The 16,602-nt window shown below is 38.0% G+C and overlaps 1 protein-coding gene across 1 annotated transcript in view; it reads left to right on the top strand.

Annotated features, from left to right (window-relative positions):
- The window catches only part of cfap299 (cilia and flagella associated protein 299), a 60,587-nt gene that overhangs the window by 6,418 nt on the left and 37,567 nt on the right, over window positions 1-16,602 (top strand). The window contains exon 3 of the mRNA XM_068738805.1: window positions 6,697-6,787. Coding sequence (XP_068594906.1) covers window positions 6,697-6,787 — 91 coding nt within the window. The remainder of the gene's footprint in view (window positions 1-6,696; window positions 6,788-16,602) is intronic.

Raw genomic sequence — 16,602 nt, 5'->3', positions numbered from 1 at the left:
ACAAGTATTACCCATACTACAAATCAGCTATGTATTTTTACTCAGAAATAATACACTCAAATAATATTTGGGGGGAAATGGCAATTAATAAGAGCAGGGAAGGAAAACTGAGCAGACGGAAATCATACGTTTCTTCTCTGCTCTGGACCAGAAGTCCAAGTCAGCATTTGTCCTGACCTCGCGTGTTCATGGCAGACCTGTGAGGTTTCTATCAGGCTCCTTGAGATCTCCCCACAGTCCAGACCACAGCCACCCATGCCCATTGTCCATTGTGCTGCAGCCGTCTTTTTACAATCTGCCTCAAGAATTCTCTCCTCGCGCTCGCACTCCACTCTGTATTAAAAGTGAGCTATCTCTTGCTGTGCCAAGTTAAACCAGTGCCATGAACACGCACAGTGACTATTTCACTGTGGATCCAATCTCCAGATGCTTAGCAAACATTTGTGTATGGATGTGAATGACATGAGAAGCCTCACAAATCTGATCCCAGGCTCATTTTTAGCCAGCCAAACCACTGACGCTCTCCACGAGTGCTGCTCTGGTGAGCGCCCTTGGGCGACGAGGTTGTGCAGGCTCTATTACATGTCCTGTCAAGCCAATTGCCTTCTTCGCACGTAGTGTTTTTAGAGGGGTGTCTAAGTTTTGAGCTCTCCCCTGCAAGCTCTGTAGGGAGACACACATCCTGTCGGGATTAAGCTCGCCACTACATGCACACACACACCAAAATACACACCAGTACAGGACCAGCTAGTGCAACACATGATAAATAAGAAGCTGTCATTAGATTTGGATGTTTCCACATTTTATATGTCAGTCCATTTTTCATGTTAAAGATTTGATTAATGAAACAGCTTCCCTCACTCCCTAGGTTCACACAATATGCCAGCATGTTCTGTATAAACACTCATTACTAGCGTTTCTGTAACTTTCATGCAAACATGCTTTAAATGTGATCTGATGGCTGTGATAACATTCTGACTGACATTATAACATGCATTTTTCCTACCCACAGTTTATATGAGGTGTAAATGGAAGTCCGGCTTCATTTATTTATTTAATTTAGCTTTTATTGTCCTTAAGGTAGGTAGTATACCGGTATAGAAATATATAATACAGTTTAACATCCAACATTTGGCTGAATTTTATGTGAGACTTTGGGATTTGATCATTTTGAGTATGTTTCACCCAGTATTTAAAATGAATCATTACTTTGGTTAGAATGATGAACAAGTAGAAATGTTGCCTTCTTTAAAGGCAAACAACTAAACAAACAAATGTGTGACTTCATACTCAAAATAAAAATTATGTCTGAACTGGTTTTTGACAGATTTCCCTCCATTTTCTGTGCATCAGGATCTAAGGGAGGTCCAGATTATATGTCTACCAATTTATTGAATATAATTCTGCCCTCCATGCCATCTTTAGATCTGACTGCTCTTGGAGAAAATTCCTTTTCTTAAACAAATTATTGTCTGATTTTCTGCAACAGTGACTTGTAGAGACATTTCCACTTTTAGCCTTCATGCCATGCAACAGATTCATCCTGTCTCTGATTGATCTTATGGAATAGAAGCCACTTTGCCTTCTCAGACACCCAGTGCACTATAGCTCTGTGCCCCTGACATGCTTTTCACAAAATATGAGTCGTCCCATCAGGCTACTAAGCTGAACTCTTATTTGTACTTATGGATGGAGGATGTCTATTTTGGATCAAGTGACCTGGAGGGCTCTCTGTGAGCCAATAGCTTTAAGACAAAATCTCCATGTGTTTAATTGCTGCCATTTTGTTGATCTGATTTTAAAGAGAAAGCATGGCAATAACATTCGGACTAACGATCCTATTCCTGAATAGTTGCAGCACGACCAGAAAAAAGAAATAGACATGCAAGTGTTTTCTTGCTAAGGATAGTCATCATTAATCTACACATGAAATTGGGAGTTGAAAAGCATCGAGAAAAAAAAAGGAAAGCATTTAAATGATTCCAAGTGTGTTACTTTAATTTGTGTCGTGTAAGCTAATAAACTGATTAGGGGGAAGACACACTGTTAACAATCAACCAGTCTCTGAGGGATGAGATTATGTTCTTTCATTTCAGTTCCGTACGGTACAAACTCATTATGAAAAAGATGATGATTTATATCATCCACATTGGCATAAATGCACTACTCAGGCAGGCAGAGCACAATGTACAACCTCGGAATCCCCAAAAGTCAAAGTGGCCACAATATGCAAAGAAAGCTCAGGTAGAATATCATGAGTAGCACATGTGTAACTGATACCTTCAGCTCATTGTAATCAGAGGTGACAGAGGATTTTAGAAAACCCCAAAATAAAGTAAATTGTCATGCTGTGCGGAATTTCCCTTGACGTCCACCAGCCCAAAATAATATTTTCCATAAGATTCATTTTCCCAAGCACTCGGAGGAAAAATATTCTGGTACAGTATGCCTTGTTTCTTAAAGAAATCACTGTATTATTGAACGTTCCCATCTGGCTTACTGTCAAAGACTAGAAGCTAATGAAATCTTAAATCTGTTAATTTGTCTTGAGCGTAAAAGTGAGGCAGCTCATCATTTAAAATCAATAGACCCATGAAAGTTTGACCCCCAGTGCAGCACTCCTCGACGATGGAAATCACATTGGTGTGATTATGAATTTGATGTTTCGTTAAGAAGTTTTTAAGCAAATTCCTGAGATCAAGAAAGAATGCTCCCATCCCATCATACTACTTTTCAAGACATTCCCTTAATTATATTCTAAGACCATCAGCTGTAGCAAACAGCCGTATACAGATCAAATTCCATAAGCATTGGTCAGTAATAAACTGAGATATTGAGGAATACATTTTGAAGCCCCATTGACTGCAATGTTAATAATCTGGATAATCACCACTGTTTTATCATCTGTTCCTGCTAACATTCCCAACATTTCCTGAAAATTTCATCAAGAGCTGTCCAGAGTTGTATTGCTAACGGACAAACAAACCAATGCCGTTGAAAAGATAACCTCATCGGCGGAGGTTAAAAACAGAATTTGTCTCGTAGGTTTTATTGGGGCAGAAGGTCCTTACGGGGTTGTGGTATGGCTGAGTACATGTCACTATCATGCTATGTTTATACATGTGTAAACACACTTGGAGGGCAGTCGCTGTGCAGTAACAGCTGTTCACCCCCAACTGATGTGGACAAAGCGTTACATAAATGTGTTTAAAACGCAGTGAACAGGAGTTTCTGAAAAGCCAAATCACACAATGAACATGAATTCCGCCATTATGAGACTAACAGGAAATGCTGTCCAGTTGATGGTTACTTTCACTTATAGTAATTGTGGACATACTGCATTTCATGGTTAAGGGGTTAATTGTTTTCAGAAATGATTCTGACTTAAAGTTCAACTTTAAAACAGATATCTGTAATTTTGACTTGCTTTGCTCCTCTACTTTTGAGGTCAAATGTTTGGTGTAACTCTTTACATTTATCTCCTCTTCTAAGACTTGTTTAGACCGACTCAAGCCCGGCATGAAAAAAAGCAACAATAGCTCACTCATGAATTTCCAGTTAGGAGACTGAATATCCAAGAAGTACATATAACTGTCACAGAAATTCTTAACAAAAGAACATAAATCCAGTTTGCCTAAAATGCCATAAAATCGAATGACAAATCTACAGGACAGATAATCTTAGACACATGTTCTTTTCTTTTCTTTTTCAACAAGCAATGTGATGATTGTACACACCCTATCTCACGCACCCCTATTTTATTTTATTTTCAGGGTCCATCTGCCTTGACTGCAATCCAAAAACAAGAAGCTTGAAACATATGGCTGGATCAGTTCGTCATTAGTACTAATACCAGTCATTTAATAGCGAAGTTCGTGTTAGCCCTCCTAAATGAGGCTTAAAAAGAAATGTGTTAATTGACGGGAAGCTCAAACTTGCAGCGGTCCATATGTTTTGCTGAAGCATTATTCACTCTCCGTGACTGTGTGTTGCTTTAGCTACTGGATGGGGTAACCCCAGTCACTTGCCTCCTCAACACCTGTGTTTACTTTGGGGCCTCGGCCTCCATGACCCAGCAGCAATCCTTCACTCACTCAGAAGATGGAGTGAGGTTCCAGTATCCAAATATGTGCTGTCTGTGCACTTTTACCACTGTGCGATTCCTCAAAGACTTTCATTATGGGGTATGGTCCAAACGACCAGTATGAATTACAATCCCTCTCCAAATCCTCGTCAACTTAAACATTCAGATCCTGTTCTCTTTTGCTTTAATGTTAAGTTAGGCTAAGACCTGAAATTGGCTTTGGCATTTGTCTATGCTTGTTGTGGCTTTTAAAAGTGCATTGAGAATGGAAAGTGGATTTGAGGACCCATTAAAGTAAAATATGAGAGAACCTGTCTATTATTTGGATGACAGAACTGTATTCAGCAGTTTGGAATATCCTCCAGTGAAATACCGGTGAAAGAAACCGTTTTATAACCATGGGATTGTTGGTTTAACTCACAGGTGCCTGCAGGGAAGTGTAGGATTATTACTTCCTCTCACACCCTCTACAATAGAAGTATTGAATCTCAGTACTGTGCACCGAGCAAGTGCATCCATATCACCAGGTCCTATGAAATACAATATGCATATATAATATCTGATGAGATTAATGAATGCCAAAAGTCTCTGGCTTGATCAGCTATCTCAAATTATTCTATTACAAATTGTTTTTCTTTATCGTAGATATAATTTTGTTTTTTTTAATTTGTTAACAAAATAGAGCACAAACATACATCAAGGCAGCTCATTTTCAACTATTGTTCCATTTCACCGAAAATCAGTAGTCCCATGATTATGTGCCTCAAAATGTGACATGAATAATTAGAAACCACATTATCCCCTGTCATTATCATTTACCAAAAACAAAAAAAAAATATTGTCTTCAGCATCAACTAAGTTTTATTTTTTTGACAATCCAATTAATTTGACACCAAAATTAATCTCAACAGTTTCAACTATAACTTGATTTTAACTTGATATAACTTGAACAATGATTTTTCTGTGCGCAGTTCTAATCACCAGCTATAAAATGTTATTTGGATCATAGTTTGATGTGTGGTAGAGCTTAATGTTTTTCCAAGCACTGAAAGCATTATCCATAAAGGTACAATGGAAGAAGAAGAAGAAGAAGAAGAAAAAAAATCTGGCTATAATGAATATCGAATGGTTCATTTCTTAATCCAAATATTTCATCAAAGTCCATTTAGATCTTTTTAAGTCTGAGAAAGACAACAAACAAACCAACAATTGCAAAAACATTTCCTCCTTGGTGGAGTGAAAAGTCAATGTTTTGTATAACATCATTCTGAAAGGTATTACAATGAGTATTTCAGTTTCAGTTTTCATATTGGTCATGAAACAGTAAAAAGGGAATGTAACAACACTAATATCAAATAATTGTAGGTGATATTTCTTATTTCTTATATGATTTGTTAAACAGTGTATTCTTGGGAAATGCACTTACTTAATTATCATTCTCAAGCAAGTGTGTCACTATACCTGCAATGCTTGTACAACCGCAAACACACAAGTGCTTCAGTTTCATCAGACAGAAACACACAAGCATGACTCTAAAGTAATTTGAAGTGGTTTTGGGCATTTAAATAAGTTGAAAATTAGTTTATTGTTTACATACTTCAGCCTCAAATTATCTTTAAAATACCAACCTGAGATATCAAGTATACATTTAACATGCATGTATTTTATTGTAAAATATGTTAAATGATCATATAAGACAGCTGAAGTCAATAGAATCCTTGGTGTTCCACTGTACATGAACTTTGATTTCATTATTTGTCTCACAGCCTTTCTTCAGATGCATTCGTAACCACATGTGAGAGTTACCAATGACCCGTTTACTGCCTTTAAGATGTTAACTTGGTGTGGATCTGATGAACGTTTTGCACGTTCAGTTTTGCATGCATGCCAGAATTCTGTTGCTTGTACTGCAGTGTTAACTGTTCAAATATTAGTGCCAGTGTTGTTTCAGGTGTGGATACATTTCTGTGTGCCAAAACTGTGTTTCCATGGAAACAGGCCAGCCAACATGTAGAGTGCTGCCACAGTCTCATACACGACATTACATTATCATATGATTAATATTGGTCTGCATGCTGAAATTAGCATAGAGCTGCGTGACATTCGTGATTTTTCAGATTTATTTTAGATTAAAAACACTTAATAATGTACATGGTAACGTGTCAAGAGAATAGTATTTAGAATATTTGAGATGGTGTTTGGAGCTTGAGAATTCTGTGTATTGACATACTTTGCACTGGAGTGAGTCAACCTCATGACATGAATAAGATTAAAACCTTACTTTCAGTCTAACATTACACATTAATTTGTTAATGAATCACAACAGTTTAAATATTTTAATACTCGTGTTAATTACGCTATGATCATATAATGTTGACAGATATTAATGAATATAAAAGCAGATTTAGAACCAAAATAGTGATGTTTTATCAATTCCATGTCAACAAATAATATCAAGGAATATTACTTACGCAGACTATTAAGCAGACTATGCTGGTGCTAAAGTGTGTTCAGGTTTGAAAAGTTTCCATAATGAACCTTTAAGGCATCATGTGACATATTTCCAAGTTAAGAGAAACATTTCTAACAGTTTGAGTTGTTGTCTTTTCCAGGACACTGGCAAGTACAGGAAAAGAACTCAAAGATAACTTCCTGAAAGCCCTGGCAGAGCGAGAAGAGGTCAACCGCAGTGGGAAAATGACTGTGAGTACATTATTACAGCACTTGAATTGCTACGTAATGGGATTCCCCTTAAATATTTCTGCAATTCCATTCGAAGGGGAACAAAATCTGTACTGTGTCAAGATGACACAAAATACCCCCCATCCGTATCCAGATTCCCAACGTTCCAGCTTCCTGCCCTCTCTGAGCCATAAAATCATGCTTCATCTACTTGGAGCAAATTGTCAGTGAAGCTCATCTGCATGTCTGTCAGATTGTAATTTATCTTTTTAAAAGACTTGATAGGGAAAAAAAAAAAATCTACTTCAATAATACAGACGACTCCCGGTTTGCGCTGAGCACATAGTAGAGGGTTTAGAGGGTTTAGTTATGTGGAAAGAGCTTTCTGGGGTGGTGATGGGGTCATGGACTGCATGAGCAGGAATAAACTGTGGACAACAAACACAGGTGCATTTTATTAGTTGGTATTTGAAATAGCAGAAGTGAGATCCTGAAGCTTATTCTATTCATCTGCTGCCATCACCGAATGTTGCATACACAGCCCCATGTTTCTGATAACGGGAAACATCCCAGTTCTTGCATGCTCTGCACGCTCACCAGGTGTGCTGTTATGATTCACTTATTCCCAACATCCAGTATCTTGAAAATATACATCTGTGTACCGAGTCATGTGAATTACAGTGCCTAAAAAAAAAGTACTTTTTCAAGATGAAGCTGCATATTTCAAGTATTTATTTTTGTCATGGTCAATGTTCAATTATCATCTTTGTATGTCATTCTCATTGGGTGGATGGATTAATAAGTGTTGGATACCATCAGTATTACTTTACTCAGTAACATTTTACTCAGTCAAAGATCTGTGTGGAAATCCTTTACTTCAGATTGTGGAAAAATGGGAGCAAAAACAGTTCTATTCTGTCCTGAATGTCCGAGCTGCCATAAATGCCTACAGACATACATGTACATGTATTCCTTTGCCATACAATCAAGTATATATTGGACATTTTGCTCAAGTGACCTAGCAGCTACCGGAGTAATATATCAGGTATAACCTTTTAGGTGTAAGGATCAGATCTATTGTTAATTGGCAGTGAACCTGGGGGCCTTGTGTAACAGAGTCAGAATTGTACACTTGGATATGAAAAGTAGCATTTTGTAGGTGATGAAAGATATAACTATTTGAAACAAGCACTAGACGTCTAAGTTCAGAGTGTGCCAGAGGTGCTAATCAGAAGCCAGGTGCTGAGATATGAGTTCTGCCTTGCACATCTCTCTGACAGACATTACTGAGGTTATCTAAGTGTTTTACAGTAGTAACATGACAGACTTATTAGATCTAGATACCTTTGGACCGCCTGCTCTTTGATGTTTTCTGGAAGATGGGATTTGGCCATTGAATGATTGCTGTGTGAACTGGCCATTGTTGTGGCTGTCTGGTCTTAATTCATCTGCAGAGCTGTGTCCATATTCTCCACTAATGGGCAGCTCCACTCGAGCTTCGAAAAGGCCTCTCGACAATCTCCAGGTGCAGCTAACACGTAGACGGAGTGTCTGGTTGGCTTCAGCAGGCTGTGGCCACGTTTGCACACATTTGGGCAGCTTACAATTGTGTGTGAAGCAGTTGAAATGAAAGTTCATAACTCCTCAAGTATGCAGTGCTTTGCCCGAAAATGGTAAAAAAAAATGCCTCCGATGGTTTGCTGCCCCAAGAGAAGGTGCTGAATAACATGTAGGGTAAGATGGAACACATTAAAAAGTAGTGGTGCAGCACAGACAGTGATGACGGTATTGAATTTAATTGTACTCCATATTGATGTTAGAGCATTTCCTTTGGGTTCAGCTTTCTATTGACCGGTATTTCTGCACCATTCCACAAATATGGCAGTAGCTGAGACAATTACCCTGCGAATAAAAGCAGTATATTGTCCATATGATGAACTGAGAAAGTGTTCAAACTAGACTATCGAGAGATATATTATGTTTCCCAAAAAAGCCTAAAAATATCAAGATATTGGTTTTAAGCCATATCGTGCAGCCCTCGTTCAAAGATGTGCTGAAGCCTTGTAGTAGAACTGATGCTCCACAGTGTTGTGATAAAGAGTTATTGATTCATGAACAAACCAGGTTAAGAGTTTAACCTCTGACCATGAAACAGACTATTTTTTCTAACATTTCTTCATCAAATTTCTTCATCACTACATTTAGAAATATGTGCAATTTGGAGGATTGTACTTAACACATTTGTTTGGCAATGCATTTTTGGTCTTGATAGACTTCAAATGACTCACTTGTGTGATGCTGGAGGACGAAAGGTTTTGCTTGACCTCCGTTTACCTGCCCCTGTGGGCTTTGCAATTATGAGATCACGTACACGTAAGAAGTACAAGGAGGGGAGTCGTAGTAATAGGGGAGTAGTAAAACCAGAAGTTTTCCCACTGGAGGCTCACTGTGTAAACAGTATCACGAAAAACTTTCAGCTCTTCATAAATGCAAATATTCTGCAGCCTTTTCTTTTCAAAGAAACTTGTAGTGAAAATAAAAGTAATTCAAAATTACTCTCCTTACATAGAAAGGAGAGCCAACAAAAAATAATGTCCTTGTTATGCTTATATACATTATGCTTATATACATTGTACTTTCCCACCTCAGGAAGATGTTTATTTTCCTATGAGCCTGCTCTGTTAAAAATTGAACCCACATTTGTGCACTTAATGCCTCTGGTCTTTGAAACTGTTTGAGTAACAGGTAATCTATATACAGTTTGACATGGCTTGACCTCATCGGTTTATTTAGATTACACAGATGTTTTCCAGACAACATTTGCACATGTGTGAACAATAGACTTGTGTTGTACCTTGTTTCATACATGCATATAATTCCATATCGTACTACATTTGTATATTTTTAGTGTTGTAATTTTAAATGTATTGTTTGCATTCATTCATATGCTACAAATGGTGTATTTTTCTGACGTCTGCTTACAAATGTGAACAGTTCTGGAGCATCAAGTTGGACGTGGTTTAGATTTTCTTCCTCTGCTTTCTCTTAACTGAAGTCCTTTAAAAAAAAGGTCAGATTACACTGGTTAATCTTTGATAAGGTTCAATAATAAGGCCACCCAGTGCTGTTAGGTATCTTTCACACTGTCTAACACTGGACGTCTAAGGACCTTTTGAAATGCATGACTATCTCCTATCTGCGATGTTCCTCAAACCTATAAGGATCAGACTGTCTAACTCATTCCAGTCTTTATATCTGCAGATTTTTACTGCACTCTAATACAGATCTTCTGATTTTCTGCATGTTCCATCATCTTTGTCAACAAAGAAGAACAACAACAAACTAAACCATTGTTTCAAGGTCAAGTTTCTATGATTAGATCATTTTAAACTCATTAATCTAGATGAAACACAAATTGCATGATTTGATATATTTGACTGGGAGTTTTTTCTCTGTCTCGTAAACTCAACCTGTCTCGTGTGTCACCTACTTAATTTATCATTAAAGGCCTCATCATTGTTGTGAAGGACTGTTAGGACATAGAAAATCATCCATTTCAGGTGCACAATGGGCCAGGAAAAGAAAATACTTAAAGCTGAGTTATTGGCTGTCCTTTAAATGGATGACATTTTCATTGTCATTATCGTCTCATTCATCAGAGGGGTCACTCTTTTGTCCTCCTTTCATGTCAGGCTCAGCCTTTCAAGTCAGGTTGAAATTACACCTGTCAGTTAATACACTTGTCACGATATTCCGTCCGGCCCCAGAAGACATGAGTCTTGATGAAGAGAGCTCATCTTCCCGTTGTGAGCGGTCTTAACACCCCCCCCCCCCCCCCCCCATTCCTCTCTCAATAGGATGGGAACAGAGAAATAGTGGGTATTGAAGCCTTTGCTTTAAATATACTAACTTTGATACATTTTTCAACACATTTTAAATTATCACTCGATTTTAAGTTAAAAAGTAAGATACATTCACTCTATTCCACTTGGTGCTTTGTCTTCATTGGACCTGTTGCAAAAGCTGCTTTATTGCCAAAAGTCGCACACAAACAAAAGCTGCACCTGGGCAGCTTGGGCTTTATTTGAACTGGGTAAGAAGTTAAGTTTTTTTTTTTTTTTTATAAATCCAGGTCGCACCTGCACAGGATGCCTGAGGGTGTCCATTGTTGAGAGGTTCACAATTGAAACTGAAGGTGCGCTGCCGCCACCCACCCTGATCACCGTGTGTTCAGTATGTGTGTTGAGAAGACAAGACACACAAAGTTTGTGTCCATACCATAGAGTAAATTAATAAATAATTAATCTCCACCGGCTTCACATCTGACACAACATGCATAGTAAACAATTATCTCTTAAGTGGTAAGTTGTATTTTTCTTAGTGTGCAACAGCACATGAGAAAATAACAGAAATGTTCTATTTTGCAATGATGATCTAGAGTTTTCAGGGAAACAATTGCATCCTTACTTTCAAGTATCCACAAAAAACTACTCACCATCCTCCAGAATGAACATTATTCATGAATCTCACAAATAATGATTAGATAGTTTGTTTTGATTTCAATGTAGCAGCACCTATTAAGCATATGCTTGATATATGCTGCTTTAATTAAATTTTATTTTTCATAAAGAAGTGGTATTCCTCTTACAGGTAGTTGCAGATTAATAACAATCCAAAATGTCTGAAGTGAAGGCGATGATTACAACTTGGCATAATGGTACAAACAAATTAATATGAGACAATTGTGATCATCTCATCTACAAGAAGATATATGGATAAAATATAATAAATATTATATTTAATTTTTGCACAAATTGTTTGTCAACATCAATCAATATCAGCCAAATTATATCTTTTAAAAAGTGTCAAAATCACAAATGCCATATTTTCCTAAAATGTGAAAAAATGAATGGTTATTTTGGCCAAAGTTGAATAACATTCATTCATCTTAAGGTCATGGGTCATGCTGGAGCCTATCTCAGCAGTCTAAGCGCGAGTGGCATGGTACACCCTGGACAAGCTGCCGATTCATCACAGGGCCACACACACACTCACACTTATGGACAATTTAGTGGAACCAGTTCACCTAAATTGCATGTTTTTGGTGGTTGGAGGAAGCCGAGGAACCCGGAAATAACCTCCCGGAAACACGGGGAGAACATGTAAACTTCTCCCAGAAAGGAATCGAACCCGGAACTTTCTTGCCCTGAGGCAACAGTGCTCCCCACTGTGTCACCTTGCTGCCCTATTCTATTATTAGATTAGATTATAATGCTGTGCTGTGTTGTGTTGTTTTGTTCACCCCGCAATGTGCCGGCGATGTATTCTACATATTCAGGGTGTATCACAGCAAAAAGTGGAAGAAGATGGATTTATCATATCATATCATATCAAATATGATCTTCAAATCCATAGCCATAATAAGGGTATGGATTTGAATATAGCGGTACAGTGACTTATTTGTAACAAAGGAGATCTGTAGGCTTTCACAATAGGGACATTCTTTGATGCAAGTTTATCCATGACAAGTAAAAGTCATTGTTTTCTGACATGATAAAAATATCTCGCAATTACACAAAACTTATCGATTTCCCTTATTTCAAGATTGACAAAGAATATAATATCTTACTACTTTGCAAAGCTTCTAAATATGTCTTAGAATTTCTGCATCTAAATCAGGTTTGGTAAGGTTATGCAAACAAATTTTGTGAGATGTATTGTAGTTTTAATTGATACCACTCAATTGTCAGCATGGGAAATAATTATATTAACCACTTTTCTAGTTCACCAAAGCATAATTTTAGACCAGTGTGTGGAAGTTATATCTGGCTAACATTATTCTGAATCAGTTGACAGCTCAGCTTTCTTCATTTCTTTCAGTAGAAAATGTGCTGCTAAAACCTCCATAGAAAAAAGTTTTTTTTCTACATTAATTTTATAATTTTGTGAAACCAGCGTTTTTTTTATACATATAATTTTCAGTCTCCCACCCTTTGAGTTGTGGAATTTAACTAGTTGGCCTGCGCTGCATGTCTCATGCCCAGAGGGGACATCCTGCATAAAGGACGTGTTTGTCTTTGGTCTGTGGACCCAGCACGTTCTGTATTGATAAGCTCCTGTCACTATAGATAATAAGGTGGTCAGTCATGCAGCCCAGAGATCAAGTATTGCATTGAAATTAAAGAGGAATTCCCAGCCCTATTGCATTACAAGCTGTGTGTGTGTCCCCGTTGCCCAGTCCCTTTGTCCTTGTCATGGCCAGTAAAAACAACAATGGCAAGTTTGATTTCAAAGCAGCAGGACCAAGGTGGACAGCCTTTGGAAAGGAAAGAGTCCTGCAGGGCTATCATATGACCTTGACTTGAATGGTGTCACAGAGTTGTGGAGAGGTGGGGATAGGGCCTAACAGTTTGCAACCATTTATCACATGGACAAAAAAGATCTTTTTGTCTGAAGAAGCAGCCATTGTTATATTTGAAAGGCTCTTGGTCAGAATATATTGTCATCTTTAGCTCTTAAACCCAATTTCATATTATACTTGCACATAAACCTTGCATATGTTAACTTACTCAAGTCCTGTTGTTGTAGCTCGTGTTTTGGCTCTTATGTGAAAACTTTTCTTCTGAGTTTAATTTGTAATACCCAGGTTGCACTTTCTCACAGTTGCAGGTCTTGAGAACACTCATATCATTTAATTATGCAAATATTTATTTGGGCCTGTCACAAGATGTGGATTTAATGGCGAGTGCCCTCATCTATAAAAAGAAAATGGCTAGCCTCAGCACCGAATGTGTTATGTTAGTCCAGACGGCCAACCTGACAGCTGTGCCCAGTCTCTCCTCTACTGAGGGATTTGAAAGGAATGAGGAAAAGAAAGATTAAACCACTCTCACCCTCTTTTAGAGCTCCTAATACATAGTGATAAGGGGATAGGGATATACTGTATATTGGTATTAATCTGAATTATATTTGTATCATTGAGGCAAGGTTTCCTCTCAGTGTTGCAGCTGAGACCAATAGCGGAGTTTAGACTTAGCAATATTTTCCTGAATGAAAGCATAATTAGTAGGAGTGAATTTGCAAAAAGCAACCCCAGCAAAAACATGCCATGGGCCATTTAGAATATGTTTTTTTTGTCAGATAGAAGGTTTGATCACTTATGAAATCAAACATTAGATAGTCCACATTCAAGCAACACTATCCATCTCAGTGTTTTGCCACTGAAAGCCTGGATGAGTTCTCCTGTAATGATTTCTTCTGTATCCCCCCCCCCCCCCTCCTCTGAACAGCTGCTATTGTCCAAAGGCATCGCCCCAAATATGTGGTGCCTGGACCATTTTCAGAGCAAATGAAAACGGATACAGTCTAATCTCTCAGGATTTTTTTTTTTTACTCTGCATTCAGTAGACTGTTTTTATAAATACTTCAGGGACATATTTGAGCTGTGGAGTCTCGCCATTAATACATCCATCAGCTAAATCTTCCACGGGGAATATAGAGAATCATATGAAACTATCTACTTGATATCAAAGGAAGTCCTGCATTAAGTAGAGGCCATCTAACAGTCTGAATAAACTATGGTTGTTCTTTGTCAACAGCATCCAAGAGTTCTCATTTTGAACAGTTCAAGATTTATTGTGAAGACAACGATCGAAGAGATTATTGTATTTCCTTTGGGTATAAAGAAAGACCCTTGTGTTGCATGTTACATTGATTAATGTCTCCTGAATCACAGACAAAAAATACTTTATCTAAACTCATCCTCAGAGTCATTTTCCTCTGCAGCAACTAACAACATGGAACCATTAATTTTCTTGACCTAATTGAAGAAACTTTGACAACGAAACATGCTTCAAAATGCACATTTTACCAGTATTTATATAGTTTTTTTAAAGGTCCCATTATTATGCCAATAATTATAAGGATAATGTCAAATGGTTTGTTTTTCAGTGTTTTTCGCCCTGTAATCATTTTTATTCCAATTTAAATTCTATTGACTGGATGGGAATCCGTCACAGAGAATCTTCTGCATCTTGTTTGAGTTCACGTCAACAATCAACACAGTAGCAGTGAGCTTGGAGCTAAAGTTTGGGTCTGTAGCTGCTTCAGCCTTGAATGTTTTGCCTTTGACCTGCAGTATTGGACGGTGGTGCAGGTGGTTGAGCGGGTCGTCCTTTTTGATCGAGAGGTTGGCGGTTAGATTCACGGCTCCGGCACATGTGTACACTGTTGTTGTGTCCTTGCAAGACACTTCACCCACATTGCCTGTGTGAATGTAGTGAGCGAGTGAATGTCAGTGGTTGACAGGAGGGCCGATGGCACAGATTGGCAGCCTCACTTCTGTCAGTCTTCGATTCCGTTGCTTAGCTACCGTAATATGATTGGCAGCACTCTTTGAAACTCCCTGAAGTGCTTGTAATCTGTATTTATTGAACCACTTCGACGGTTAAGTTCCTGGAATGTCACTCGTCAATGGCCGTGTTACATTATTTTATCTTAGGCTGCAGCAGGGGAAATTTAAAGGCATTGTGCAAGTGCTTCATATGTGACACAAGTTCCAAAATGTAAAACCAGAAGGGGATTTTCATGCAGTACTTGTCGAGAAAAAGAGTATTCTATATTATGGCCTCAATTTTACCTTTGTTGCTCTTTACTCGTAGACATGCCTGTTGCAAGATCTTCATTCCCAAAGGTTCAATAATGAAATGTTTCAGCCAGAGGAGGCAAGGCTTGTGTCCACTCAGGTTTACTCATTTTAATATGACCTGTAATATACAATCCCTTGTCAAAACGCTTTGGCATAGTTCAGTTGGATCTGAATGTTTTCCTTTGACATGTCAAGGTCACAGGCCTCTCCCTCTCATAGATATTTAATACTGAAAGGTTGAAATAATATATTACTGTAATCCATCATTATTTAGAGCCATATTATCTTTTGCATTCCTTTTGTACTTTTCATGGTCTCATGAATCTTTGAATGTTTTTGCTCCAACTCCCATCAATGTATTAGGAAGACACAGGGTGCTTGTGCTTGTTAATGTTAGGGAGGACTGGACATCTGTGTTAAATACTATCTAAAGGTTTCTGGTTCGTCCCTGGAGGAATGTGCACCTGCCATATGCAGGCGGTGCTTTTTGGACTCAAAATCAACACTTTGCTTAGCAGGTCATATTCAAAATCTGCTTCATTAACTAAAATGCCTTTAAATCAACAGTAATGGAGGAAAATGCGCATAAACTTCTTTAGAAATGTAATCTGTGGGCCCACATTCACCAACTAGAAAAGCACTCAGAGAGCAGACATCTGCCAAGCAGCTCATTCCCCTCTTAATTGGATTTACACCATCCACATGGTGATCTGGATCATCATCAAAAGGTCATAAATTGTTCTTGATATCTTTATACAACAACCATTAAAAGGAAAAGTGAATCGGAGTTTATGTGTATTTTTTGAGTCCGTCAATGTAGTTTTCAATGTTAAAATTGAATATTTTTTCCTGACCTCATTCTGGATCAGATCCAGAAGACATTTGCATGATAGTTCATATCGTACCCCTTTATGACTGTGATTTTTGGTGAGTGAATTGAATGCATATTTTGCAAGATATTATTTTTGGAAAAAGCAGCATTATAACTAAATGGAAAAATCTGGATTAGTTTTTTTTATCCACAGGTATCTGGATACCAGTGCAGTCATACACAACTGTCACTTTTCAGATTTCTTTTACATCTCAACTTTGTGGACATTCTTGTTTCTTGTGTGTGAATCCATCTTGGAAAAGGAGGTCAAGAGTTACTCACAGTCTGAATTCAACTTGCAAGACTCATCTGAGGGTG

This window comes from Brachionichthys hirsutus, chromosome 4, assembly GCF_040956055.1.
Source record: "Brachionichthys hirsutus isolate HB-005 chromosome 4, CSIRO-AGI_Bhir_v1, whole genome shotgun sequence".
NCBI lineage: Eukaryota > Metazoa > Chordata > Actinopteri > Lophiiformes > Brachionichthyidae > Brachionichthys > Brachionichthys hirsutus.
The sequence above is the reverse complement of the archived record's forward strand: the minus strand, read 5'-3'. Positions and strand labels throughout refer to the sequence as shown.